Below are 27,699 nucleotides of genomic sequence, written 5' to 3'. Positions count from 1 at the left end.
GAGAAGACATGATTCACTAGAAAAGACAGTGATGCTGGGGAAAACAGAAGGGAGTAGAAAAATAGGAAGGCCAAACGAGATGGATTGATTCCATAAAAGAAGTCACAGACCTGAATTTACAAGATCTGAACAGGGTGATACATGACAGATTATGTTTGAGGTCACCGATTCATAGGGTCGCCGTAAGTCGTAATCGACTTGAAGGCACATAACAACAACAGGCTGAACTCCAAATTGTTTGTCTCACTGATAGCTCTAGCTGGCCTCTAGGAGAAGCAGGGACTGCAGTATATAGATCAGCCTTCACCAGCCTGGTGAACGTCAGATATTTTGGACTGCAACTCCCGTTAGTCGCCTGGGCTAATGGGAGTTGTAGTGGAGGGCACCAGGTTGGCGAAGTCAGATATGTATACAGTCTAAGTCTGACAAGCGCATGCTCTCCCAACTCCTCTCCCCCCTCCCACCGTGTTTGGCAGGTTACTTTCGCTTTCCTATTCGGCCGCGGGGCTTCTTTATCCTGGACTGGCTCGGGAGAGGTTAGTCTGACTGTGCGTTGTTCCCTGACGCGGGCAACCAAACTCTGCCTGTTTAGAATCGGCGTCGGGCGCGCTGTTGGCCAAAGCTGACATTAGAGGCCGGGCCAAAAGTTCACTGGGGGTGACCACGCATTTCAGTTCCGCTGTTTGTTTCCGGCCGGTGGGCCCGGCCTGGCAATCTTCTTGACGGGGAAATAGGGGTGGGGGATAGTGTCTCATTTGAAACTTAATAAATTAGGCAGATGTTAGATACGACCCCCTCCCTCTTTCTTTATCAGTGTGAACAGGGTGCGGGATTTCATCTGATAACTGCTTCATAATAAACTCAGAAGGTTGAACTGTGGATAATATGCAGCGGAGGCGGGAACTTGGGAATCTGCCTTATAGTGAGTCGGGCCCTCTGGTCCGTCTGGCTCTCCAGGATTTCAGACAGCATCTGTCACCGTCACGCCCTACATGGTGATGCTGGAGATTGAAGCTGGGCCTTTGTGCACGCAAAGCAGATACTCTACCACTGAGCTGTGGCCCTGAGGGTTACCCCCACCCCTTTCTGTTTGGACAGAAGAGCTTGGAGTGGGAGGCGTTTGGACAAACGGACTTTCTCGAAACCTTTTGTGAGGGAGCAGTACAGGGCCTGGCTGATGATAACACCAACAGCAGGGCTTGGGACCAAAGAAAATGCAAAGCCGTCTGTGTTTGGTCAAAGGAAGTTGGGGAGCAAAACTTGTTTTCTATTAGTGGGATGGGAGCTTTCTTACTAGTTAATTATAGAACCTCCTTTTCAGTTAAAATTTTCAATCCTGCTAACAAATTTTGTTTGGAGGGAGGGAGAGAACAACTGTGTAAATGTACCTCCTTCAAGTCGATTCTGACTTATGGCAACCCTGTGAATAGGGTTTTCATGAGGCTGAGAGGCAGTGACTGGCCCAAGGTCACCCAGTGAGCTTCATGGCTATGGGGATTCTAACCCTGGTCTCCCAGGTCGTAGTCCAGCTCCTTAACCATTACACCACACAATTGATAACAATCTATTTAAAATCCTTAGCTAATAAAATAGCACTGGGAGCTGTGACCATTAAAAATTAATCACATGTTAGAAGGAAATAAAACTACAGCTTGAAAGAGGACAAAGTACAAGTTGTGACTTTGGAGAAGGTGTTCAACAATCTTCTGTGTTTCCTCATTTCATGTTTCCACAGAACATAATTGACAGCACGGTCCTAACCATGTCTATCAGAAGTAAGCCCAGTTTAATTCAATGGGGCTTACGAGTAAGTGGGTTTAGGACTGCAGATTTACATCCAGGGCTGGCTCCAAAGGGCAGCCAGGTGGGGCACTGGCCAAGGGCCCCTGGGGCTACAGCAGCCCCTAGGAGGCCATTCTGCGATGCTGCCGTGGATCGCACGGCGAGAGCTCTGGAGCCCCCGCCATTCCTTTGCTGCAACCTACCTTTCTCAGCTGTTGTGTGGTTATGCATGCAGTGCTGCCCTTAACCAAGATGGCGGTTGAGTTTCCCTAAGGAGCTGAAGCCTCTGCCGCCATCTTGACTGATGGCGCGCATGCGCATTACGCGCACGCATCCCTGCGAAGCAAGGGTATGGTGGGGGCTCCGAAGGTCTCGCCATGTGATCAGCGGCAGCAATCCTGCCACGAATCGCGGAAGGGGAGTGCCGGGGCAGGCTTGTGCCCAAGGGCCCCAGCATATCTGGGGGCGGCTTTGTTTACATCCCTTGTTCAGGTGGAGCTTCCCTCAGTTCATTAGCAAAAAGTTATGTGGTTTCCAGGTCATTCCTTTCCCTGCTGCGCACCCTGAAACCTACAAAATGTACCTCCATAAGAATGTAAAAAGAGCCCTGCTGGATTAGACCAAAGGCCTAGCTCATGAGTTACTGCAGGATGATGGGCAGGGAATGTCTTTTCTTCTGGTACTTAATGCTCCTCTGTCTGCAGCCTGACTGTGACCTGGCAATGGAGCCAGGAGGAGTAATGATGCAGGACATCCTACTAGATGCTTTAGAAGACCTTGGCCAAGGCGATTATGAAAAATTTAAGTTTAAGCTGCGTACTGCAGCAGCTCCTCGGGGGAAGAATATTCCACACGGACGGATGGAGAAGGCAAATCGGGAGATGCTGGTGGACCTTCTGGTAGAGTACTACGAGGATGAGGCTGCAGCCCTGATGATGACTATCTTTGAAGACATTGGTCTCAAGTACAATGCTTCTAAACTCAGCAAGGGTATGGATTTGCACTTACATAGGTATAATATGCTACATAATTAACTACAGTTCAGTGTTGTTAGTGGGATGATCATCCACTCCCAGCTCTGTTCACCCCACAATTTTACTCTTTCCTCCCTAGCAGTGTCATGTATCCTTTGCCCCATGTGCACTCAGCTGAGTGCCACATTCTTATTGGACAGGGTTTGGCTGAGTGCACATGCAACCATCACTCCTCTCCCTCTCTAAGCCTCAGAGACCTGTTGGCTCTTGAACCTTGCCTGCACTCATCCCAGCATTTGGGCTATACTTAATCATACAGCCTGTTTATCCCCCCTCTTACAGATTTGCAGGAAAACTAGTTTCATACCAGGACTGTAAAGCTGATGGATGCATTTAACCACACCTGCTTGGCAATCCAGTTAAGGGATGGGCAACTTTTTTTTCTGCTGGTGGGTGGAGCCTGGTCCAATGATGGGTGGATTAACTAATCTGGAATGAAGACTGCTCTGTTTTAGTTTCCACCATGGCTACCTAAAATCAGAATTTCCAGTCCTATGTTAGTCTGCTTAGCCCTAATGAGTCTAAATGGGTTACTCTCAAATATACAAGGATTTTTTATTTATTTTTGAATACAACAGATTAATAAAGCTAGTGTTCTGGAAACCAAGGGCTTATCTACTCCAGAGTTTAATGTGGATTTGAAGCCGCTTGTGTCTCTTTCTTTTTCTTTTTTTTTGCAAGGTCCATGCAATGTCCTCATCCAAGTGGCAACCCATACTTCCTCCCCCTCCCCCCCCCCCGCTAAATTTGGATTTCCCTGATCCATAGATAATCTGATGAAGGAAGAAAATCTAATATAAAATGACATGTTACCCAACTGTGGACCCATGAAAGTGCATTGTGTAGGCAGGTTTTTTTTTACATGGGTGGTGACATTTCGCTGAGTACCATCTATTGCCACTCCTACTTCCACTTTGTTTCCATCAGTCCAAAGGAAAGGATGCAGCTTGTTTTTTCCTACCAGTTGTTGCGGAAGGCACATTTGCTCTAATTTTTTATTTTTAAAACAACTCTTTTGTGCAGAAGTCTTCTCACACAAAACAAAGCATACACTTGCAAGAGGCTGGCAAGGAAAAGGGAAGGGAAGGAAGTGGCAGCTGTTCATGAGAGTGACTCCAAATCCTTTCCAGGCTTGGAGACACACTTTGTTTTCTTTTTCCTTTTACTCCTTTTTTTTTGTGCAAATCTGATATATCGGAAAACCTGTATTTCAAAAATTAAGAAAATGCAAAAGGTGCATGCACACAGGTAAACAAATACTTGCTGGCATGCCCAGAAGGGATCTCGAGTTTACAGAACTTATAGTGGTTGTAGAAGCACTGAACGGAAGGAGAGAACAACAACACATAGCACAAATTCATCCCATCATGCCCCCTCCCATATGCGAGGACAGAAAACAACAAGAGAGATTTGGGAGGCATAAAGCTGAAAGCACTTGTGTAGATGACGGCACACAAACATGCATGTAGATAAATTGACCCACGTTCACATTGACCCACGTTCACCCCTAGTGTGGACACAACCTAAGTGAAGGTAATTCCTTTCAGACTTAATGTCAGAAGCCTACAGATAGTTGGTGGGGGACTTATTTTCACCATACATCCAAGTAAAAAGTTTTTAAACACCATTAATTTATTTTCATGAACTAAAATACAGTCGTTTCCAGTTATTCTGAAAGTGCATAGTAAGAGGGGGGAAAAAAACTTTGGAAAGTAAAGAAATATAAGGAGGAAATGAAAAGGAAGGAGCTCTGATGGGGTGGAAGAATGGGGCAGCTTCAGGAAGCATTGGGGACCTGCATGAAATGGGATCGGGGTGGCTGTATGTGGCCACCATGCTGCAGGTTGCCCATCTGTGATCCAGACGGTATGGGATAGAATTTGATTCATACTATTTGAAGTAATACCTTTGCTGTTTCAAAACTGACTTGACCTCAGATTTGCAGCAAAGGGTTTGGAATGTATGATTATCTTTTCTACTATTGCCTATACAGCATGACCACTATAGTTAAAAACCTGCCATTCACAACACAAAAAATGTCTAACCAGTGGTTTTGTTTCTTTTCCAGTGGTTGGAAAGCAAGGTCAAGGTATGTGAGCATTTCATCATAAGCCATTGTAATTGTTAGTCTAGAACTCAAGATAAATATGTCCCTTGCCATAACCTTTGGAAAGCAGTCAAGAAAGAAGACTCTTGAGGCTCAATAACATGTAGAATATGCGTGAAGGAGAAAAGTAAACAAAACTGGGAAACCACAGGACTGGGAGGCATAACTGTAGACATTAGGTAAGTGGTCTCTGCTAGATGTAAATATTTGCATCACTTCCTAGTTTAGTACTACTGCACTGTTCCAGTCTAAGCTGTGTGAGAGACTTCTCTGTGTTGTACTAGGTTACAAGAAGAGGTATGCTGAGAATGTGAGGGAAGAATACCTTCTAACAGAGGACAGAAACAGTCTTTTTGGTGAGAGCACCCCTTTGAATGCACGCTACATAGAGTTGCTTATTATCAAGAGGCACCGGCCTCAAAAGCAGAGGGAGCATGAATTGGTTGCTACTGGCAGACTGCACATGAAGATCCTGGAAACCAATAGTTCACATTATTCATCAACTGATATAGAAAGCCTTTTTGAGCCTGATGAATCGGGAATAGCTCCACGAACAGTGGTGTTGCAAGGACCTGCAGGGATTGGTAAAACAATGACCGTTCAGAAGTTCATGCTGGGTTGGGCTGCTGGGGAGCTGTATCCGAATGTGTTTGACTATGTGTTCTGCATTCGCTGCAGAGAACTGAGACTTGCTGAAGAAACCAGCAGCCTGGCTGACCTTATTATAAATCAATGTCAGGACATTTATGCCCCAGTAAAAGGGATCTTAGCCCACCCTGAAAAGCTGCTTTTCATAATTGATGGCTTTGATGAGCTTTGTTGCTCCTTAGAGCTTAATGAAGATAATTTCTGTAACAATCCTTATTCAAAGATGTCCATAGACTGTGTTCTGAGCAGTTTGTTGAGAAAGAAGCTCTTGCCAAAGTCTTACCTGTTAATCACCACAAGGCCTGGTGCTGCAGAGAGGCTGCAGGGATGCCTGAAGTTTCCCAGGTTTGCTGAGATCCTTGGATTCTCTGAAAAAGGTCGCCGTGAATATTTTTTAAAGTTTTTTGGAGATGAGCAGAAAGCCAACAGAGCACTGACATTCATTGAAAATACCACTGCGGTGTCCACCATCTGCTTCATCCCCATAGTGTGTTGGATCATCTGCTCTATCATCAGAGTAGAACTGGAAACTGAAGATGAGATTGTGGACACTTTGGACACCACAACAAAAGTCTTTGTGCAGTTTTCTCACAATCTCCTTAAGCATGACTCTGAGAAATGGAAGAATTCCCCTCTGAATGATCTCAGAGGACTCTGTTCCTTGGCACAAGCTGGCATGCTGGAACAGAAAATTCTCTTTGAGGAGCAGGATCTCAAGGAATATAATTTCGAGGCTTCTGCTCTTAAAGACCTGTTTCTAGACAAACGAACATTCCAGACGGGGATTGGTCGGCACAACGTCTATAGTTTTCTGCATCTCTGCTTCCAGGAGTTTTTTGCTGCCTTGTGGTATATTTTGCAGAAGGACCCAGCGGGAACTTCAGATAACAATATGGGGGACCTGAAGAGATTCTTAGTTGAGTGTGAGAAGCCAGGTAATGAGCATTTGACATTAACTGTGTACTTCATATTTGGCCTGAGCAGTGAAAAGGTGCGCATCTTCCTTGAGCAAACTCTGCAGTGCAAGTCATCTGATCTTGTGAAGCCTCTCTTACTTCAGAGAGCAAAAGAAGTGGCTGCTGAGGATCCTCCCCGAGAAGGTTATTGCCTGCTGAAGTTTTTCCACTGTCTGTTTGAGAGCCAGGAAGCAGAATTTGCTAAGCGTGTAATGCATCGTTTTCAGATTATTGACCTTTCTTTCAAGACACTCTCTGTGTTGGACTGCAGGGTTCTGGCATTCTGCTTGCAGCACAGTACAATCGAGGATCACTCCATTGATCTAACGTTTTGCAGGCTGAAGTCCCATCACATCAGAGCTTTAGCTCCAGGGATAAAAAACTGTACAACTTTAAAGTAAGTGATACAATCATGTTGTTTTTCTAGAAACAGCAAATGCCAGGCACTTCAGAATTCAAATCAAGAGCCTGTGGGTTGGGCACTGATTCCTTTGTCCCTACATTATCAGGGTTGCTTATTGAAGGAGGATAGACACTTCCAGAATCCTGATCAGCATGTGATCAGGGGAAGCCAATACTGTGCCACTGCCTGATATATAGATCCAAGGTGTAGTGTGCGCCTGTGTCTGGAAAACTTACTGCCACAAGAAGCCAGAAGGCAGACTGTCTGCATATCTATAGATTTTCCTGCTTTCCCACTTCCTGCAGGTGGTTGCTTTCTGTACATATCTCTTAGATTGTGCCCTGCCCTGTTGTCTCCCATCTGGGCCATGGCCTCTGGGCCTACCCAGCTCCCCTGCAGCCTTAGCTGATGCTCAGGCCCTGTGGTGCTTGCATAGCAGGAAGACTGGCTTGCTGAAGACCAGCAATTCATTCATGCAGAGGGATGCTCTGATGGGCTGTCTCACCAGTGACAAATTGTCTAGCCTAAGGGAAGGTAGCAGATTAGTCAGTAGCACTGGATTGGCCCTTCCCAGGATTATTGGGTCTTATGTGAATGTCCTAGTTGGAATCGCCTGCAGTTCTCTCTGACCAGAAACCCCCATGGTACAAGGAGCCAGTATTTGATCTGCAGGACTTGCAATGGAATATATGGGCACTGATGCTTCAAAGCATAATGGTATACATTATGTGTATATGTGATATGTCTTTATATAATATGTGAAATAGACCTAATTGAAAAGAGCATCTTGATTAAGTTCACTGGAAATGATTTATCAAATGCATTTCACTCTGGAATGTCTGCAAAACTTGCAGCAAGAAAAATTAAGAATTAGATTTTATTTTATTTTTCAATTGATATTACTTTCTTATATCAAGCACAACAGGTTTTAACACTTCGAAGCAATCAGATAAGTTTAATAAATGCATCTGATAACCCTCCAAAATGCCCTAAACAGACAGCATGCTAGTTTCCTGCTCATTTGCATAACAGGTGGACAAGAGAGCAGAAATAGCCCAGGACATGCCTTGTTCTAATCTCTAATATCTAGAATTAGTTGGCTTTGAAGTAAGAGTTTTCATCTGTTCAGCAGAGCTAGATTTTCACAGAACTCAAACTCCTGCCGTTAGAAATCCATGTGTAGTCACTCAAAACAAATTGTACAAATAATTCCATGATGTATTACAGTTACAACCTTTAGTTTTTACAGAATTCTGGGGGGTTGGGGGTTTTTTTGCCCAGGGCTAGGATCATGGTAGCAGAACAGAAGAGTTGCATGGATGAACTATAATTGTATAGCTAGGAAATAGGCAGAGTGTGGGATCCTTCCTCTTGCCCAAAGCACCCTCAGAAAGCCACTTTCACATACATGAGCTTTTAATAATTCTCTATGTTCCCTATCCTTATTGACTAGAACCTTACTTGTTTTAAAGAGAAGATTTTCAGGATTCTGTGTGAGCCATCAGGTTTCTTCATTGGATGGTCCAATCCTAACTATGCAGATTGCATCTTCTTATATTCCTCCCAGATTTTGAAAGAATCAGTTCAGAAACTGCTGTCTCTCTCTCTCTTCCTCTCTGCAGATTTGGAAGTAACAGGCTTGGAAACTCAGGAGTGAATGTTCTCTGCACCATACTGAAGGAACTAGGTTGTAATCTGACTTCTTTGTAGTGAGTAACTAGGTGGCAGAGATACATATAAAATGTTGGGTGCATGCATGCCTTCTTTGCGGTCTTGGTGTTCAGATTAGCACCTGAGGAGCCTAGCTGGCAGTGTGGGGAAAACTGACAGCATGCAGGGCTTAACAGAAACAAGTAGCCAGACACTGGTGTTGTCGGAAGGCAGAGCTGGGGTCCTAATCCCGGGGAGCTGGATCCCGGAGAGTTGGGAGAAGAGTATTCGGATGGATGGCAGAGGGAAGGGGGAGGAACTTCCCCCCTTTGGAGCGAAGACGAAACAGAGGAACTGCCAGTGATAAGGTCGCTTAGCAACGGGGAGCCTGAGTCCTCCCTGGACATTCTCACGCCTCCCTCTCTTTCAGGCTCAGAGCAAGAGGGGAAAGAGGGAGGGCTGCTCACAGCCAAAAAGCGGGGAGGCAGTTTACCATCAGCCCCTCCCCTATCCCCCATCCTGGAATCGGAAACTTCAGAAGAGGAGGGGGTGATGCTTCCCCCCTCACCGCACACACGCAGACAGCTGAAAGGACAGGAGAGAAGGGGGGGAAGGCGGGCAGTACCTGAGGGGCAGTTAAGGAGGAGCGAAAGATTGCGCGCCCGTTTGGCCCCTTCTTAAAGAACAGGCGGGAAGAAGTCCCTTGCTCTGTCAACTTTCTCCCAATGCCGCAGGACCTGTATCCCTGTATTGCTTCATGAGAAAACGCAGTCTTTGTTTGGACATTACCCTAATAAAACACGAATTAACTACAGCCGTTGGTCTGGTTCCTGAGTCACATCCTGGGCCTGACAGGTGTTGGGAGTAGGATGTAAAGACAAAGGCAGATCTGAGAACAGGATGATCAGGACCAGGGACAGCTCCAAGTCAGCAGACAAGTTGCCTCCAGAAGATACAGAGCTCAGCTGATGCCTTATAATTTCCTTTTGCAGGCCTTGCTGACTGCTCAGGTCCTACCCCTTAATGAAGTTAGTGAGGGAGCACTCTGTCTTGGAGCCATATACTCTTATTCAGCTCAGTAGCTTTTCAGTGTGCCTTCTGACACATAAGGTGGTGATTCATAGCAGAAAGAGAAACATTTATTATTCTTCATACTGAACACATCAAACTGGCTGCTTGGCTTAACTGAAGTCACAAGTTCAATCCCAGAGCCAGTAATGTGCCCTCTTACTCACAGGAGCTCATGGGCTTTTCATCCTTTGAGAACTTGTGGCATGTGGTACCACTGGATCTGTGCTGGTACAGGCCCCGGTGCATGACAGTCTGTAATGGACTCCTTTTATTATACAGGAAGAGAGCCTCACCCTGCTCTGCTCCTTTTCCCCAGTTGCTGTTGAAAAAGTGTCCTGAACACTTTTATCTGTAATAGCCTCATACTGCCCTTTGTCCTAACCTATAATAGAAAAGGGGGGCACAGTGGGAGAGGTTTTTTTTAGTGGATTAATGGATGTAGTACCAGAACCCCACAATTGTCACTTCAGTGTTCAATAGGGACAAGACAATAAATGCCTGGGCTGGTGTTCTGTGTCTTTTATAACATTTGGGAAGCTGTCTAAATAGCCACTATTAGTGGCCCATAGAACAGGTCAGTGGGACTCCTGTTATACCTTAAACATTAGCCAAGCACGATTGGTTTGGCTTGGAGCACTCTATAGTAGTTTGCTTCCAACTGTACAGTGCTTTGATTTTGTTCACAACAAAGCACTGAGGAAAGGATAAAGGTGCTTAGACGTAGTGTATGATCTGACAATGATACTACTTCCATTTTATCCCTGCCAGTCTTGATGAGAATTACCTCACAGATGCTTGTACCCAAGAGCTTTGTGCCGTTCTGAGCACCGGCACCACCGTCTCAAATCTAAGCCTTCAAGACAACTCCTTCTCAGAGTCTTCTGTGCCTTTCATCTGCCAACTCATGGAGACCTGCCCCAGCCTATCTTCTCTAAGGTGAGTGTTGATAAAGGGTGCGGGAGATAATTTACCTCATCTTACAGGAAACTGTAATAGCCCTTGAGACCAAGGAAGTGAAAGGGCAAGGTGGACAGAGCTCTTTGATTTCTTACCAAAGATGAAAGAATGGCAAAGGGTTCAAAGCAGGTTTTCTCAGAGCAAATCTGACGTTACGATGTGTCATCAGAAGAGTGTGCTCTTATAAACGGATACCAATACAACAAATAGGCACATTTATTCAGACACCCCACAAGCTTTTGTCCAGAGAGAGAGAGAGAGAGATTAAATCAGAAAGGAGATAGCTGTTGCCAGTTACAGTACTTTGGAATAAAATCTTTTGAGCACACCATGTAAACCCAAAAGCTGAATCCACATGACCAATAAAACTTCCCATTCAATACGTTGCTGTAAGCAACTTGCTCTGCTGCCTCACTGTCATCCTGCTCTCCTCTAGGTCCAGTCTAGAGACAGATAGCTGTGCAGACATCTAGTTCACCTCACCACATTTGCTCCTGGCCAGTTGACTCACCAAATCCAATGAAAACTATGCAACTGGACATAGATAGGAAGAGATGGAGAGAAATGTAGTATAAACAAATAGTCCAGCAAGCATGAATTGTATGAAAGCCAGAACGGGCAGTAATAGAAACAGGAGCTAGAAGGATTTTGAGAAAAGAGGAGGAGGCTGCCAGCGAGCAACATGGACAAACTGGCTTAGAAACCAGAAGCTGAGCCAAGTGAGTGTGTTTTTAAAGGGACACTTCGGGCCTTAGCACGTGGATAACTCCCCCTTCTCCACTAAAACATCCTTGTATGATACAGCCTTATCTTCATTTCATCAAAATCCAACCCTTTTCCTGAATAAACCAAGGGACAAACAAGATATGCTACTTTGCCACCAGTTGCATGACCTGCTATTATAAGAAGTAATATTCGGCACTGGTTGTGCCTCATCTTGAGTACTGCATCCAGTTCTGGCACGCACTTTTAAGAAGGATGCAGACAAACTGGAACAGGTTCAGAGGGTGGCAACAAGGATAATCAGGTGACTGGAAACAAAGCCTTAAGAGGAGAGATTGAAAGAACTGGGTATGTTTAGCCTTGAGAAGAGAAAACTGGGGGGAGATATGATAGCACTCTTCAAGTACCACAATCTCTTCTCAATCATCCCAGAGTGCAGGACATGGAGTAATGGGCTGAAGTTACAGTAAGCCAGATTTCAGCTGAACATCAGGAAAAAAATTCCTAACTGTTAGAGCAGTACAACAATGGGACCAATTTCTTAGGGAGGTGGTGGACTCTCCAACACTGGAGGCATTCAAGAGGCAGCTGGACAGTCATCTGTCGGGTATGCTTTAAGTTGGATTTCTGCATTGAGCAGGGGGCTGGAGGCTGTGATGTTCCTATATTAATGTATATATGGTAAGTGTTGGTTGTTTAGAAGATACATGGTAAGTGGAGTGAAAGAGGAGGGGGAGTGAATGGGCAGTAGAATGCGAGATGATTGGCTGAGTGTTTAAAATGGCTGAACGTATAAAAGGAAGAGTGAGAGTGGAATCTAGGGGGGGAGAAGAGAAAGAGTGGGTTGTTTGGTGGGTTTGAGAGAGTGGTTTGCCAGGAGAGAGTGGAGAAGGAGGGGGGTGGAGGTCAGATTAGTATTGAGTAAAACCATATGCTTATGTGCCTTAAGAAGAAATCTTGTTAATCTTGTTAGCTTTGTTATCTTTAATAAATACTTAATTTGGTTTACCAAAGGCCTGATCCTTGGCTGGGGTTTCACAGACCAGAAGGGAGGGTAAGGTAATGACCAAGGCTGAAGGGGAACTGTAACAAATGGTGGCAGCGGTGAAGAGAATAACAATACCAGTATTCAGAGTCTCTGGGAATACTAGTATTGGGACGTTACTGGTGGTTGCCTAGCAGGGGGATCTGTTGAGATCTGTGCTAGAGCGGGGAGAGAAAAAATAAAATAAAGGACAGTCCGGACTGGTGGAGTCCCTGGTGTTGCCTAGAGACAGGCAGTAACCACGAGCATGTAGGAACCTGACAGGGAGAGCCAGGGAAGGGCGTCACAGAGGCCCCTTCCAACTCTACTATTCTATGATTCTGTTCTATGTTTCTATGAAGTGTTCAGAGTCAAATCCAGGCCTGGACCCTGAAGTGGGGAATAGGAGAGGTTAACCCTTTGTCCCCCACTATTATTATTATTTATTTATTTATATCCTGCCATCCTTCCAACACTGGAACTCATGGCGGCTTCCAAATAAAAACACATATAATTAAAACATACAAAATCTACATTAAAATAGAATTAAACTATATCCAATGTTAAAACCATTCACACTGATAGCTAAAAGAGGATCAAAGCCAATTTAAAATAATGATATTTGGCATTAGCAGTGCAGGTCCCTGCAGTCCTAACTTTAGCATCCATCAGTACTAAAAGCTTGTTGAAATAGGAAAGTCTTTGCTAGACTTTTGTGTGATCTTTTAGTCTAGATCAGGGCCTGTGCTCACTGCTATTGGAATCAGGGAAAACATTCCCATTCACTCCAATGAAAGGCATTTCCCCAATGCAAATATCAGAGGGGTGGTGTGATCCAGATTGGGACCGCAGCAGGAGGCAAAAGGTTTTATTTATTTATTTATTTATTATTTGATTTATATCCCGCCCTTCCTCCCAACAGGAGCCCAGGTATGAGGGTTAAAGCCCTCACACCCCATCCAATACCAGGATTCCAGTACAAATTAGGGGAGGGGGCATGCCTGCAATTTACTGTTTAAAAGGCAGTCATGCAGTTGCTAATTGCATCATTGGCATCTCATCTAGCTTGACCTTGATTTGTATAAGAAAAGAAAACAATGCTCTGAAGCCTCCATCTTGTTGTTCAGTGCTGTTTTAGATGTGTAGCATATTGGCTTAGCCAGAAATCCCCTGGATTGGCTTAAGCAAGGCACTGTCTCATAACTTCAGCTCACTACTCCTCAGATGATGATCTACATGCAGGTTGCATGTTATTTATTACAAAGAAGTGACTTCCATGCTGCTGCTGGTGTTTTTTGTTTTGTTTAATTGGAGCATCCCTTGAAGCAGCTAGGTCCAAACTGCTTAGAACAGATCTAGGGAACCTTTTTCCGCCCAAGGGCCACATGCCCTCCAAGACAACTTCTGGGGGGCTGCATTCCAGTAGTGGGTGGAGCCAAAGAGGAAAGCGGGTAGAGCAATGAATGTGAGCCTTAGCATCATAGACTACATTTCAGTCACACAGAATATTTCTATATGCATATACACATACACACACCTCTCCATCCTCTATCCAGGCAAGCAAGAGGCGTCACAATAGAAGGACATATTCCAGCTAGGCAAAAGCAGTTAAGTGTGGGGAGTAGGGTAAGTGAGGGGTGGCACGGGGATAGGAAGTATGGCCTGGGGAGAGTCCCAAGGGTTGGATAGAGAGGTTTGGAGGGCCTCATCTGGCACCTAGGCTGGAGGCTCACCACCTCTGCCTTAGACAAAGGTGTCCTATATCTGCATATCATTTTTTAAAACTTTATTCACTTCATTAGTTTCAGCTGATCCTGTTAAATCATTAGATCCTTCTCTCTGCTACTCACTTTCATTAAGGATAGGAAGACAGAAGCTAGCATGGTAGCCCTCCCATAACAACTACTGCTTCAGCTCCAGATACTCACTTGTAGGTATCTTCTGGTTATCTTTCCTTTTCTTCCAGTTTGGGAAAAAATGGATTTGGTGACAAAGGAGCAAAACGCCTGAAACAGCAAGAGAAAAAGATCAATAAGTCTGGATGTCGCTTTCTGTTGTGGATGTGACACATTCCATTTTGTCTACTCTGGATCAAAAGCAGCCACAGTACGAAATGACAATATGGCACCAAATCTGGTAAACCTGCATATAGTTGCTGGAAGGTAGTTCTAGAGTTGAACGTTTCAAAAAGAAGAGAGACAACTTTAAGGCTTGATACAAGGATACTAACTTTAATTGTTGGAAGTTCTTCCCAAATAAGGTTGATGTGAATAATCACTGGATTTAAAAAAAGGCTTAGATAGAAGCAAAACATTCTCATGGCTTTATTGTAGGTCCTATGATTTTTCTGCATAAGAAGTCACTAATAATGTGAAACTCTGTAACCATGTTATGGTATCTTTAATCAAATCCAGTTCTTTCCTAGTTACTAGTCATGCCCTAGTCAGTGATTTGAAAAGTTGTATGTTGTATAATATTCACTAATAGGCAAAAAAAACCCTTGCAGTTTAAGAACGTACCTATAGCCAACAGATATTTCTATCAAACTTTAAAAAGCAGGGAATTTGGGCAGCTATAGTGAATGCACCAGGGGAGCAGGAGACCTGACCTCCTGTCTGAGATACTGTACTGCCCTACACTTCCCAGGATTCTTTGGGGGAAGCCATGACTCTCTAAATTGGAATAAAGGTCTGGTGTGGGTGTGGCCCCGTGATTAGCTAAGCCACACAGCTGTGAGTCTGGCTTTTAGAACACTGATGGCTGGTTCTTACTGAGCATGCCCATGCTTATCATTGACTCCAATGTAAAATTTCTTAAATTAATTAAAAATCAGCAAGGCATTTTTTAAACTTTTGAACTGCAGAAGATGAAAGTCAGAGTATGGGACAAGGTCAGTAATAGGATTACAGGTACTCTGTGAGCATGGCTGATTTTTAATTAATTTCAACAAATTACGAGAACTCTGACAGAAAAAAGTCCAACAGGGATCTAGATTATTTTTGTCTCTTTTTACACTTTGAACTCTCAGTTCTCTCTGACTGTTCTGTGTATTGCCATGAAAATTTAGAAGGTTGTTAAGCAATCATTTCTGAGTTCAGGACTATATGTTTTGTAAGGTTTTGTTTTGAGATGAGCTTATGGAAAGCAGTAGTATGGCATGGGGGTATTTTCAATTTAACATTGTGGAATGCGAAAAATCCATGCTGGCTATAATATACAGCCACTCTTGTGGCTGTATAAATAGTGAGTGTATTATGCAGATGCCAAAGATATGTGTATGTGTGGTTTCTATTTAGTGTTGGCTTGGGATTGGGGTACTGAAGGACCACTTTCTCCAATATGTACCCTGTTATACATTCACCTCAACAGCTGAAATCCTGCTCTGTGTGCCTTGATAACTGAAGTTCGGTGGATGTCCACTAGGAGTAGGGTCTTTTCAATAGTGGTGCCAACCTTACAGAATGCTTTCCCTAAAGAAGCCTGTCAAGTCCCCAAACTGTATACTCTTTGGAAGGCCTTTGGGGCTAATTACCCCTACTCTGCTAGAAACTCTGTTAAAATGTATGTGCAGATTAAGAAATGTGCCACAAAGTCTAAGAAGATGTCAGCATGGTTAACAAGCAGAGTCAAAGAAATGCTTAAAGGTAAGTAAAATAAAGAACAAGCAGGAACAAACTTGCACCCCCAAAATACAATAGATACTAAATAGATACAGACATTGGGGGGGATTTGAGGAGCATATCACTAAAACATTTTAAGACAAAGAATAAAAAACATTAAATTAATCAGATTCAGGAAAATACCTAGGGAGGCAGCTGGACCATTGGATGACAAGGGAGTTAAAGGTATGCTGAAGGACGACAAGAAGATTGCAGAAAAGCTGAATAAATTCTTTGTGTCCGTCTTCCTCACAGAAGATATGGCGCAGATACCTATGCCTGAACTGACCTTTTCAGGAAGGGAGTCTGGAGAACTGAGACAAATAGTAGAGATGAAGCTTTAAACCTTATTTGCAAATGAAAAATTAACAAATAACTAGGCTTCAATAGCACTCAGCAAAATCACATATGAAGGGGAGGTTTAAAGCTGGACGTTCTACCCTTGACCTCTGTATGGTATTGACCCACTTAGTTTATAAACACTCTAAGCCAAGAGGAGTGCCTTCAGAAAAGTATCCTCAGCAAATATTTGCATTTCTTCTGAAAGTATCAACAACAACATGACTTTTAATCGGAAGCAGATGTAATATTTTATTGCTCTTGCCTAGGGATTCTTGTTCCCAGAAATTGTTGGGTCATGACACAAATTAAAAGCAAATATCCGTTATAAAAGAAACAGACCAAATAGGCTTATGGAATAAATGTGCTCAAGGGACTGCAGCAAGACACTGAAATGGCTTGAGATGATGGATTTAATATAGAATTACACAACTAAAACACGAGTCTTCATTTTCCATCAGTTACAGCCTTAGGAAAATGATTTCTGGTGTCCAGTTGTAGAGAGAGTAGTAATGCCTGCTTGCTAATGCTAGTATTTCTGGGAAATGAATTAGAAACATTGTACAGGCCATCTAACCCATTTGCTCAGTAGTAGAGCATATACAGTACTTGTATAAGGTTCCACGTTCAAACCCTGGTGTCTTTAAAGGATCTCTGGAAGCCAAGCTAAAGATCAATCAGCCTGAGACCCTGAAGTGCTTCTGTAAGTCAGAGAAGATTGTACTAAGCTAGATGGATCAGTGGTTTGAGTGAGCTTCTTATAGCCATACTTAAACATGTTTGCAGCTCCATCATTCTAGCTTTTGTCCTTAGGCTACAATTTGTCCTTAGTTCTGATGTGGTCACTCAGTTTTTGAATCAGTTTTGGCCTATCACATCGCTTCAGTCTTTTCTCTATACTTAGAGAACTTTCATTGTTTCAGAAGCAGAATATAACCTCAATATGGAGATGGAAGAACCAGGTTTTGGTTCCTTAGATGTTTAAGAAACCAAAGTAAGCTTTGGGGAGACCAACCTGATCCTATCCGTCAGTGTAGGAACACTCCCTGTTCATTTTTTCTTTTGTATCATGTCTGTTAGCTTGTGAACCTGCAGACAAAGACTGGCTTCTCTTTTAATATATGTACAGTACTTAGAAAAGTTCAGGTGTTGTAAGGCGAGAGTGACATTGCTTCTACAGGAAGGGCTTGATTTTGTACCACAAAGGAGTCAATTGGACAAAAAAATGTTTTTGTGGAAAGACTCCTACATGGGAAGCAATTGGTTACGTTTATCACATTTTTTTTCATAAGCTGTTCAGAAAATTGCGCAAATTTACAAAGATGGAAGCAATAGTGGGAGGAGGCTAACAAATCTGCAGGGAGGAGAAAAGGAATAAATAGGGAAATGGGCAGAAGGGGTAAGGAAAGAGGCAGGACAAAAGGCGGGACTGCATGTAACCTAAGGTGGCAGCTGCAAAAACGTGGGAGCTTTTAAACAAGAAAGGGATCACCAAGACTTGGTCCAAATTATATCAGGGAGACTGCGGTCGTACGTTCTTTTTGAGACCACATGGCTCAAACAATTGAAATGGACACATGTTTGGTCTCTGACTTTATGTTATCAGGAGTGCTTTCTATGGACATAGGAGCCATATGGGTGATGGACCGTGCCCCCGATTAGTGTACTGTACATTTTGAGATATTTATGGGGACTTAACCCAGCACTCCTTTCATTGGAATCAAGTAGGGAATCCATACGGAAAGAATTAGAATATTATTTAGCTGGAAATGGCAGCCAAGAAATTGTTGAAGAAACCTGTTGGGAGGTAATGAAGGGGGTCAAACGGAATTTTTATCAAGGAACGGAGTTATAGGAAATGGAGGTGAAGGGCAACAAAGAGAAACTGGAGGGAGAGTTAAACTGCTGTTGTGCTATAAACAGACTCACAGCAGATTAAGATGGAACTGGAACAAAAAAGGACAGAACTAAATATGTTGGGAATTGATAGCACTATGATAAATTTGTTCTATATTAAGCAAAAATGCTGTGAATGAGAAAGGGATGAAATTATTGGCAAACAGTAAGAAAGGAGAAGAGCACAGGTAATTAGAGCATAGAGGGAGAGGGGACCACTGGAATCATGCTATGGAAAAAATGAGTGAACTGTTGGCTACATAGTATGAAATCCTGTATAAATGTGAAGATAAAGAGAATACATATATTCAGGCTTACCAAGAAAGTGCAAGGGTGATACAGACAGAAATGTACTGGAAGCGCTATAACCGAGGAAGAAATTGTAGGTGCATAAAACTGTGAAGCTGACATGGACCCAGTCATGGAGCCTCCTGGATCTGTGAATGAAAGGCCTTAACACGCTTCATTAAAGCCTTGCAATAGTTCATGACTATTTCATCATTTAACTGGAGATCACAATGGGCAGGATTCATAAAGACAAGGGGAAGAGCATCGGGCCATTTAAGTCCGGTTTCAGCTTTCAGCAGTCTTTTAGTAACTGTGATGGTGTTGGCCTTTGCACAGCGATAGGTGTCAATCCATCCGGCATACGTAAGGGTATGAGTTAAAAAGGGTCTTTTTCCTAATGCAGTTTTGCCATGAAAAAGGAGGAGGGGTTGCACATTTCATGGCCCAGTGTTTCATGGCTCAGAACAGCATGCTCTCCTTCTATAGCATCGTATGGGATCAACTTGACCCTCTTTGGGGTGTTCGTTCACACTTTATAACTGTTAAATAAAAGAGGTAGTTGTGGACTGTGGGCTAGCATACAAAGGGTCAAGATAGGGCTGATGCAGCTGAAGAGATGGCAGCAGCAGTTTAAACCATTTTTCTTTAACATCCTGGTTTTGATGGTGTGCTCAGTGGCCAGTGGCTGACAAAGAGAATTTGGCTAAAATTAAAGAATTGGGCCTTATACAAAAGAAAGACAATAATGGATAGTCATTATCTGCCTCATGTATGGTATGGCAGAACAAAATAGCTAGATATTGGTTTGCATCCAAATTCACCCAGAGTCACATTACACCACTAAAAACTGGGCAGTTATTACTCTTTAAGTGAAATACCCTTGTATGGCACAATACTTAACAATTGTGCTACATCCTTATGCTTCTGTGTTGAACTTGTGCTTGCCACACCTTGCTACAATTAATTAGGATGATGGTGAGATGCTTCAAGTTTGCTATTGCTTTGAGCCTTGGGAAATGCTTAGATAACTTGGATGAGCTGGTGGACGTTGGAAAGACAAATAAGTTGTTAACCACCCATTCATAAGTATGAAAATCCCTGCAAGCAAGATAAGGGGTTTTGATGTCTGTTTGGGCTATTCTTGTAAGAAAATGTCTTAACCAATGTCGCTTCCCTTCTCCTATGAAGTTACCAAAGGGGGGGAGGGAGATTGTTTCATCAAGGACATTCAACCTGTTTCATCAGACCAGCAAGTTGCAGTAACAAGATGCAAACTGCAATTTCTCCTGTAAAGGCCAATGTTTTTCTTCTTCGTTTGCCTTTGCTTTGTGCATCCGTTATGCTTTGTTGACATGCAAGCCATCCATGCCCAGATGCAAGTCATCCGTACCTGGGAAAAGAGATGAGAACTGTTGATTTCCCATCCCTTCCAGCAGCTGCAAGGTCTCCACCTGTTCTTCATCCAAGGGGGTCTGTATAGCAAGCTACAGAAACTTGTCTGCAGAGCAGCTTGTCCTCGTCTTTGATTGTGACTGTTGGCTGCTTGACAACAAAGCCAATCCCTGAGGCCAAGGACAAAGACCCTCAGGACCTGCGCTTAAGAACGGGGTCCCAGGAGCTCTACATTCAGACAAACCGTTCTGATTTGAGACCAGAAAGCCAGTGAGCCTACCAAGAAGGCAAGGAAAGAGACCTGAATCTGCTGAAAGATTGTATTTATCCTCACCAACAAAGAACAAGGGCCAGAATAAAAACCCTAAAAAGCAAATCTGGTTGTACGCTGAACGCTGGCCAGTCCCCGAGGGTAAGGAAGCCCCTTAGGGTCTCAAATTTGTTTCACAATTTGTTGCTCTTTGAATCACCAGTAAAATTCAGAAGCAGTAAATGGACTTTTCCTTGAGGGCCTAACAATCCCTCTGGTTTCCAATTGTGTGGAGCGGGAGGTAGCCAGGGAGAGGGCAAGTTCCAAGGTTGCAACGATTTGGACTGGATTAAAGTTTGTGTTAATTCTTGGAACTTCTAGGTGGGGTCTGCATTGTTTGGTCTGGGTAAAGGGTTAATGACCTGATGATGCGAATGGATGAGGGTATGTAACCTGAAGCTCCGACTAAGAATATGGGTGTTGCTTTGAAGTATGGGAATGTCCAATGTTAATTAATTTGGCCTTAATCTGATAAAATTTCTTTCATAAGGGTTATATGAGCATCAACACAACTCCAAAAGTTAATGGTCTCACTAATGCTTGCTTTGTTTCACTAGGTTTCAAATGTTGCTCGGATAAGATATCGCAATCTGAGGCAAGGCTTCCAATGAGTTAAAATCCTGTTGAAACAGAGTTTCAAAAGGGGAGATTGAGAAAGGAATTTTAACTCATTGATAATATAATCAATTAGCATTGCTTTAGTATTTATTGAGTGGCGTGGCTGCAGTCTGGCTCATGTTATAATAAGGAGATATTAAAGGCAGGGAAAAGGAGGAAGTCCTATACGAACAGTATGAGTTAAAAGGAAAGTTGTGGTCAGACAGAGAAATATTTCTTGATATGCTTATGAGTTTTAAAGGTCAAGCCTCATGCAGCTGGCATGAGCTGGCTGCGTGATAGTGGGAGGGTACCACCTGGCCTGGCACATGGATAAGGCCACCCATAGGTGTGTGAGTTTCACCATATATGGCTATGAGTTATGCTTTTGCTATGTCATGTACTATGACATATGTAACCATATATAAACCCATGTAACCTGGTCCAGAGTAGAGACAGCTTGTCTTTCATGACTCTCTCCCTGATGGTCATCAGTGTATGTGCTGCTTTTACTTCTAAATAAACTTCTGTCCTTTGGCAGTTCTTTATCAATTGACATTGCAGAGCGAATTTCCTTCCACACCATCATTGTTAGGCGGGGTCAAAAGGATCACCCTTGGATCCTCTACCCCCCATTTCTCTCACACACTTCTCGTGGGTTTTTCACACAGGAAAAGCTTATTTGGGTTTGTTTTCACGCACACAGGAAAGGCTCATTTGGGAAGTCCAATCTCGTTGTGGGGTCTGCCTCGACACAGCAACATCCACCTAATGCCCAGAGGCAAGACTGTGTGACAGCGGCACAGTGAGCATTTTCCCACAGTTAGACCTGGCTCATAAACCAGTGAGACACCGGGAAACAGGAAAGGAAAACTCATTCAGCCAAGTCTCCTCTTTGGTTTTGATCCTACTGAGCACCCTTCTGCACACGGATTGGACTTCACCTCAGAAGAGCACTCAATATACGCAAGAGCACAGAGCTCACTCACTCAAGTCACAACGGGTAGGGGGGCAGGGTAGGGTAAGTTCAATCACACCCACTGAGCCACAAGCTTGCTGGGTCAGTGATTATATTCAATTCATGCTAGAGCACACAGCTCATTCTCTCAATTCACAACAAGGATCCATTCACTACATCACTTTCAATTTCTCCTGCTTCAAACATGTATACACTTTTCTCTTTTTTTCCTGTCTTTTTTTTCCCTTACACTATCTACTTACATAGTGAGTCTAACAGATCTTGGCAGCAAAAAGGTCAGATAGCGCAGTCCCAAACGAGATGGCTAGGCAGCACAGGCAATCCCCCACTGACAATCCCTAATAGAGATTTCAAAAGGTCTCTTACCTAGGGGTGGCATGGGAATCAGTGGTGGACGGTCCAGACCACTGGTTCTCTAGTGAGATAACTATCCAAGTTACGGCACCAGAATTGTGAAAGAAAACAGTTTCATGTTGTGTTGAATCAGAAAGATCTGCTAGAGGCACATTTATTAAAAAGAAAGCAAAACAAAGCATACAAGCGGTTGCGGCTGTTTGGAGAGAAAAATTCAGACAGGCATGAGCCCAAGAAGTTCTGACACAAGTGGTGTTTAGCATATTTTTAAAAGCACATAGAAACTGTTTTCTTATCACACAAACATCTTTCAGCTACCGGGAATGGAACTTCAGGGCTACAAACATATGCTTATCTAAGTAGGTTGAACATCAGTCTTTCTGGAAATGTTCTGTGACGTCTCTTGCAACATCCTTTGCAGCATATTAGAATGCCACTTTCCCATCACCTCCTTCATACTTGCAAAGTCTGAATCAAAATTGAGGCCTATAGAATTTTAATTCCACACCTACCAAGGTGGGGAACAGCTGGAGCAAACGGGGGACTGGAGAAGGCCTGCCCTGGGAGTGAGTACTTGAGCATCTGGGTGCTTGCTTGCTCCTCTGGGTTGCTGTCTCTCGAGACAGCTGAGGTCCCTGGTAAATGCTACAAGGACTGGGGGGCCCTGCCTGACCCTGAATCCAGAGAGAGGCTGCAGTCAATCTTGCAGCCACTTGCATCAGCTCCTGGCTGGGTCAGGGGGCATAAAAGCCCATCTGCCCTTGGGCAGCAGGTCTACTGCTGGCAGGGTCTCCACCAAAGGGGTTGGTCCCTTGGATTGCTCCTTAGGGAGTCCGAAGTGCAAGGGTGCTACCCCCTTCTTTTTCAGGAGTGGTGGGATCACCACGTCTTTCAGGAGATTTGGGGCAAGGTGTCAGCAGTACGCTGATGATCCCCAGCTCTATTTCTCTGTAACATCTGAATCAGGTGAGGCCATGCAAGCCCTGGACCAGTGCCTGGACTCAGTGGTGGGCTGGACGAGGGCCAATAAACTGAGCCTGAATCCTGGCAAGACAGAGGCACTGTGGGTTGGTGGTTCCCATGTTCAGATAATTGGTCAGTTGCCTGCTTTGGATGGGGCCGTATTCCCTCTGAAAGAGCAGCTTTGTCGTCTAGGGGTGCTCCTGGATCCAGCTTTGTTACTAGAGGCCCAGGGGACCTCAGTGGCTAGGAGTGCCTTTTACCAGCTTTGGCTGGTAAGGCAGCTGTGACAGTTTCTGGACCAGGATAGCCTGACCACTGTTGTCCATGCACTGGTAACTTCCAGACTGGATTACTGTAATGCCCTTGAGGCTGGTCCGGAAGATGCAGCTGGTGCAAAATGTGGTGGCGTGACTGCTCCCTGGGGCAGGGTATTATCAATATCACACACACACACTGAAAGAATTGCACTGGCTGCCCATTAGCTACCGGGCCAAGTTCAAGGTTCTGATTTTGGTGTACAAAGCCCTATACAGCTTGGGACCAGGATACCTGAAATATCATCTTACCCCTTATATACCCGGTTGATCACTGCGCTGTTCAGGTGAGGGCCTCCTACACATATCATCTTACCAGGAGATCTGTTCTGCACAACATAGGATGCCCCTTTAGTGTGGTGGCACCTGCCCTTTGGAATTCTCTCCCCTTGCACCATCTCTGTTATCTTTTCAGTGCCTACTGAAGACCTTCCTCTCTCAACAAGCCTTTTAAGTAGAGACCTTATCCCAGTCTGCATCTGTGTTGGAACTGCTTTTTAAGATGTTTTTCAAGATGTTTTGTTCTGGGCTCCTACTGGGAGGAAGGGCAGGATATAAATTTAATTAATAAATAAAATAATAAATAAATACTCATAACTATCAATCCTGTTTAAAAAATAAAAGGATGCTAACTGTGAGGATTCAAAGTCTTGCTAATTATTTCCTTATTGTGAACAGCCTTAGGAGGTCAAATATTGTAAAATATTCAATCCCACTAGGTAGTACTCATGATGTTTCTCCAAAATATTGCCACCCTGAGCCCCGTTTGGGAGGAAGGGTGGGATATGAATTAAATAAATAAGATGAGTGTGGCGCTGTGGGAAATTTCAGATGACAATGGTGAATGTCAGTTAATCCCACAAACAGTATCATGGATGGGAGTATCCAGAGATCTAGCTTCAATGGTTCCCTTGTTTCATGAATATTGTGGTCCCTTATCAGTTAGGCAGAAATTGCGGGGGGGATAGCCAGTGTGGTGTAACATTTAGAGTCCTGGACTAGGGCTGGGGAAAGCCCGGTTTAAATCCCCACTCAGCCATGGGCCACAATTGGTGACCTTATTTATTATTATTTGATTTATTGAGCCACTCACTATCTCTCAGCCTTGCCTACCTTCTTCTCGCCTATATTTCCACTGATCCCCTTGTCACTGTCTGCTGCCATACCTAATCCCTACTTCTCTCAGGCCCCTGCTTCCTTGTTTTCTATGCCTCTACGCTGGTCCTGCTCCAACTTCCCTCAGTTAGTGCTACATCAAACCATATGTCCTAGGCTGCATATTTCAACCGTCCCCTCTTCTCACAGTCCTCTTATGTCTCTGGGCCACTTCTGACCTTTCTCTCTGGGCCCTGCTACCTCCTAGTCTCTTCCCTTCTGTCCTGTTCCAGACTCCTCTGGACAACTTGTTTATTCAATATTCATCCTGATTTGTTTGCACAAAGCTTATGCGGTACTTTGACTATCTCCCGTCTTTATTGAGCATTTACTCTGATTTATTTATGGGGCAATTATACAACAATGAGCATTCAACCTGCTTTGCTGGCAGGGTGTTTACATGTCTTCCCTTTAATCATTCCTTCATCCCACACTTTTCAGTGCATTTCCCTGTCATTTGCCTAAGTGCAAAAAGTCTATTGGTGTTTTTTTAATGTGGTTTTGTTGCACTAGGGCAACGGAACACTTTAATCCACTTTAACTGAGCAAGCCTACATTTCCAGTGTGTGCTTGAATCCCTCCTGCAAACAGTGATTGTCTGGTCTGGAACTACCTGCAGGTTTCCCAAGCACAGCCTATAACTTTCCTCTCTCACTCAATTTTATAATGATGCCTCTCTGTATTGGCCCGTGGGCAAGTTCAGCAGCTATATTAGCAGAATAGCTGCCTGTAGGCAAGGGGAGGCTTGTATTTCCCCCCCCCTTAGTTCTCTAGTTTAGTATTCACTTTCTAAGTATGAGGAAGATAGTTCACGGAACGGTCAATGAATTAGCTCATAGCCACCTGGAGTCTAATCTGGGGTTCCTAATAAGCATTCAGTGTGATGCTCTGCTGAGAGTGATTCTGGTATGCTGGGAAAGTGCCTTGTTAACCAAGATAACATAGATTTTGGAGCAGTTAATGCCCCGTTAGGCAATTAGAGGCTTTGCCTATCAGTTGTTGTTATGTTGTATGATGTAGCCTTTCTTAGTAATATGTCATATTCTTAGCAGGTGGATGAGTCAAGGTACGGTCAATGATGAGATAGTGCAGGTGTGTTATCAATTGCTTGTTAGCAAAGATAGAGATAAAGATAAGGCAGGCATATAGTTTGCCAAGGGAGGGTGCCAGGATGTTTCAGCTATCTGTCTTAAAATAACATAGTTTTCTAGCAATTAGTCTGCTTTTGAAGGTGTCCTGTTAAAGGTCAGAATAGCCAATTATATGTAGCAGGTGCCATGATGTAATGTTTTGATGCCTTAAAGTCATCACTCATTTATGTGATCATATCAGTTTGTATGCCAATTTTTATGCTATAAAAGTGTCTCTTGTGCCCAGTATGAGTGTTCAGTCTGACACCAGCTACTGCAGAGCTGCGTGGCTGATCCACTTTTATTGGGGATACTTGGCTGTATGCTTTGTAAGTGAACTCAATAAATTTTAACTCTTTGTAAGCAAACCTCACGTCTGCATCTCATCTCTGGTAATCCAAACAAGAACCTGAAGGGTATACACTCTCCTACACAGGTCACTTCCAGCTGTTCTGTTTATTGAGCATTCATTCTGATTTGTTTGTGGGAAGGTTAAACAATGTCACCTCAAGCAATTGTTATCCCACACTTTCCAGTGGAGTTTTTGGAAGTGGATTTGCTGTGCAAGAGCCCTAAATCCACTTTAATTGTGCAACATGGATTTGCCAGTAGGTGACACAATTTCACCCTCAAAACAGTCTGGAAGTCTGCACAGATAAACTCACAAATTAACATACGACCATTTAAAAGTTTGGGTGAGAGCTTTGTTTAAAAAATGACATCTCACAAAACCAAACAAGTTAATATTGATGAGTTATTCTGATACAATAGTAAAGACGTGCTTTGCTTTACTATACCATTTACATAGGATTCAGTGGATGACATATTTAGCAGAGATATCTGGATGAGAGATGTACAGCTGACACATTTGGGGATGTTTGTTTCATCCTGCATAAAGAATGATCTTGTGAACAAAAAGAAATTGAGCTTCCATGGGTTTGATCTTATTAAAGGAAGGCAAAATGTAAATGTCCAAATCAAAAATTAAATTAAACTAAAAATATGGAGAAAAACTTGGTGGTGGGAGAGAGAAAAGAATTAGCATAGGATATCTGAGGCTGCAATCCTATACCAGTTTACATGGAAATAAATCTCACTGAACATAATGGGATTTTCTTCTGAGTAGACTTGTGTAGGATTGGACTGTTGAATGCTGAATGTTTTCATTCTAATCTTAACAGTGGCTTGATTTAAAGATTATGAGTAAGATCCAATTCAGAGTAGATCCATTGAAATCAATGGACTTAAGCTACTTAAATCCATTTATTTGAATGGATTTACTATGCATATGACTAGGTTATCATCCTATAATACTTAATCTTCTTTGTGGTGAGATTGGTTATGGACAAATTGCTATAAGTGCTTTTTTCATCTTATCCATATGTATAACAGCTCCCCAAAGGAGCACGTTTTCATGTTCACTTAGCCCAGTTGCCACTATCAAATGGTACTTACATGTTTTCAAAACAAATTGTTTTAACATCGAAACCAAATGGCAGGAATACATTTTTAAAACATTGGTTTTAAAATAAAACCAACAAACATATTAGAAGCCTCTTTTTTTTACTAATGTAGTAAACAAAGGGATTTAAATGGCAACTCTGTATTGAATTTAGTTTAGCTGTGTGTGAGACGGAAATGTCCATGATTAAGAGAATCCACATGGGCTTGAAATGGAAGCACAATCTCGCTCCAAGAATGGATTGCCCTCACATGTTAACAAAATGTGTTTGGCAGCTAGAATTGTGCAACTAGCCAGATTCTTTCAGTGGTTTCTGGCATATATACCAAGTATGCCACAATCTGCTGACCGGGATGTCATTTTCCTCATGTTTCTTTTTTTTTTATTTTGAATATTGACAACAACAACATTTGTAAGCCAAGAATCATAACTGAGAGACAGAACAAGCTGGATCAAATGATGAAGAATGGTGTGGTGGAAAAAAATCATGGAAAAGAAATTTCCTA

At 43.3% G+C, this 27,699-nt stretch overlaps 1 protein-coding gene across 2 annotated transcripts; it reads left to right on the top strand.

The window, feature by feature from the left end:
* Nucleotides 1-385: 385 nt before the first annotated feature.
* On the top strand, nt 386-26,065 carry LOC133380449 (NACHT, LRR and PYD domains-containing protein 3-like). Of its 2 annotated transcripts, XM_061617749.1 has the most exons (7): nt 391-536; nt 2,487-2,772; nt 4,885-4,905; nt 5,208-6,924; nt 8,553-8,639; nt 10,420-10,587; nt 14,322-26,065. In XM_061617749.1, exons 2-7 carry the CDS (start codon nt 2,505-2,507, stop codon nt 14,419-14,421), a joined length of 2,361 nt encoding a protein of 786 aa, XP_061473733.1. In that variant the 5' UTR covers nt 391-536; nt 2,487-2,504; the 3' UTR covers nt 14,422-26,065. The 2 variants fall into 2 exon arrangements, with proteins under 2 accessions (XP_061473734.1, XP_061473733.1); XM_061617750.1 differs by lacking the exon at nt 14,322-26,065 and having other exon boundaries at nt 386-536; nt 8,553-8,617; nt 10,420-10,559.
* The last annotated feature ends 1,634 nt before the right edge of the window (nt 26,066-27,699 follow it).

Source organism: Rhineura floridana, chromosome 3 (assembly GCF_030035675.1).
Source record: "Rhineura floridana isolate rRhiFlo1 chromosome 3, rRhiFlo1.hap2, whole genome shotgun sequence".
NCBI lineage: Eukaryota > Metazoa > Chordata > Lepidosauria > Squamata > Rhineuridae > Rhineura > Rhineura floridana.
The sequence above is the reverse complement of the archived record's forward strand: the minus strand, read 5'-3'. Positions and strand labels throughout refer to the sequence as shown.

Bases quoted from the DNA above. Each gene is read 5' to 3' on its own strand.
- LOC133380449 (XM_061617749.1), top strand. From the start codon at position 2,505: ATGGAGCCAGGAGGAGTAATGATGCAGGACATCCTACTAGATGCTTTA. The intron at 4,906-5,207 runs GTATGTGAGCAT...GTGTTGTACTAG, and splicing joins GGTTGGAAAGCAAGGTCAAG to GTTACAAGAAGAGGTATGCT. The intron at 10,588-14,321 runs GTGAGTGTTGAT...CTTTTCTTCCAG, and splicing joins CCCAGCCTATCTTCTCTAAG to TTTGGGAAAAAATGGATTTG.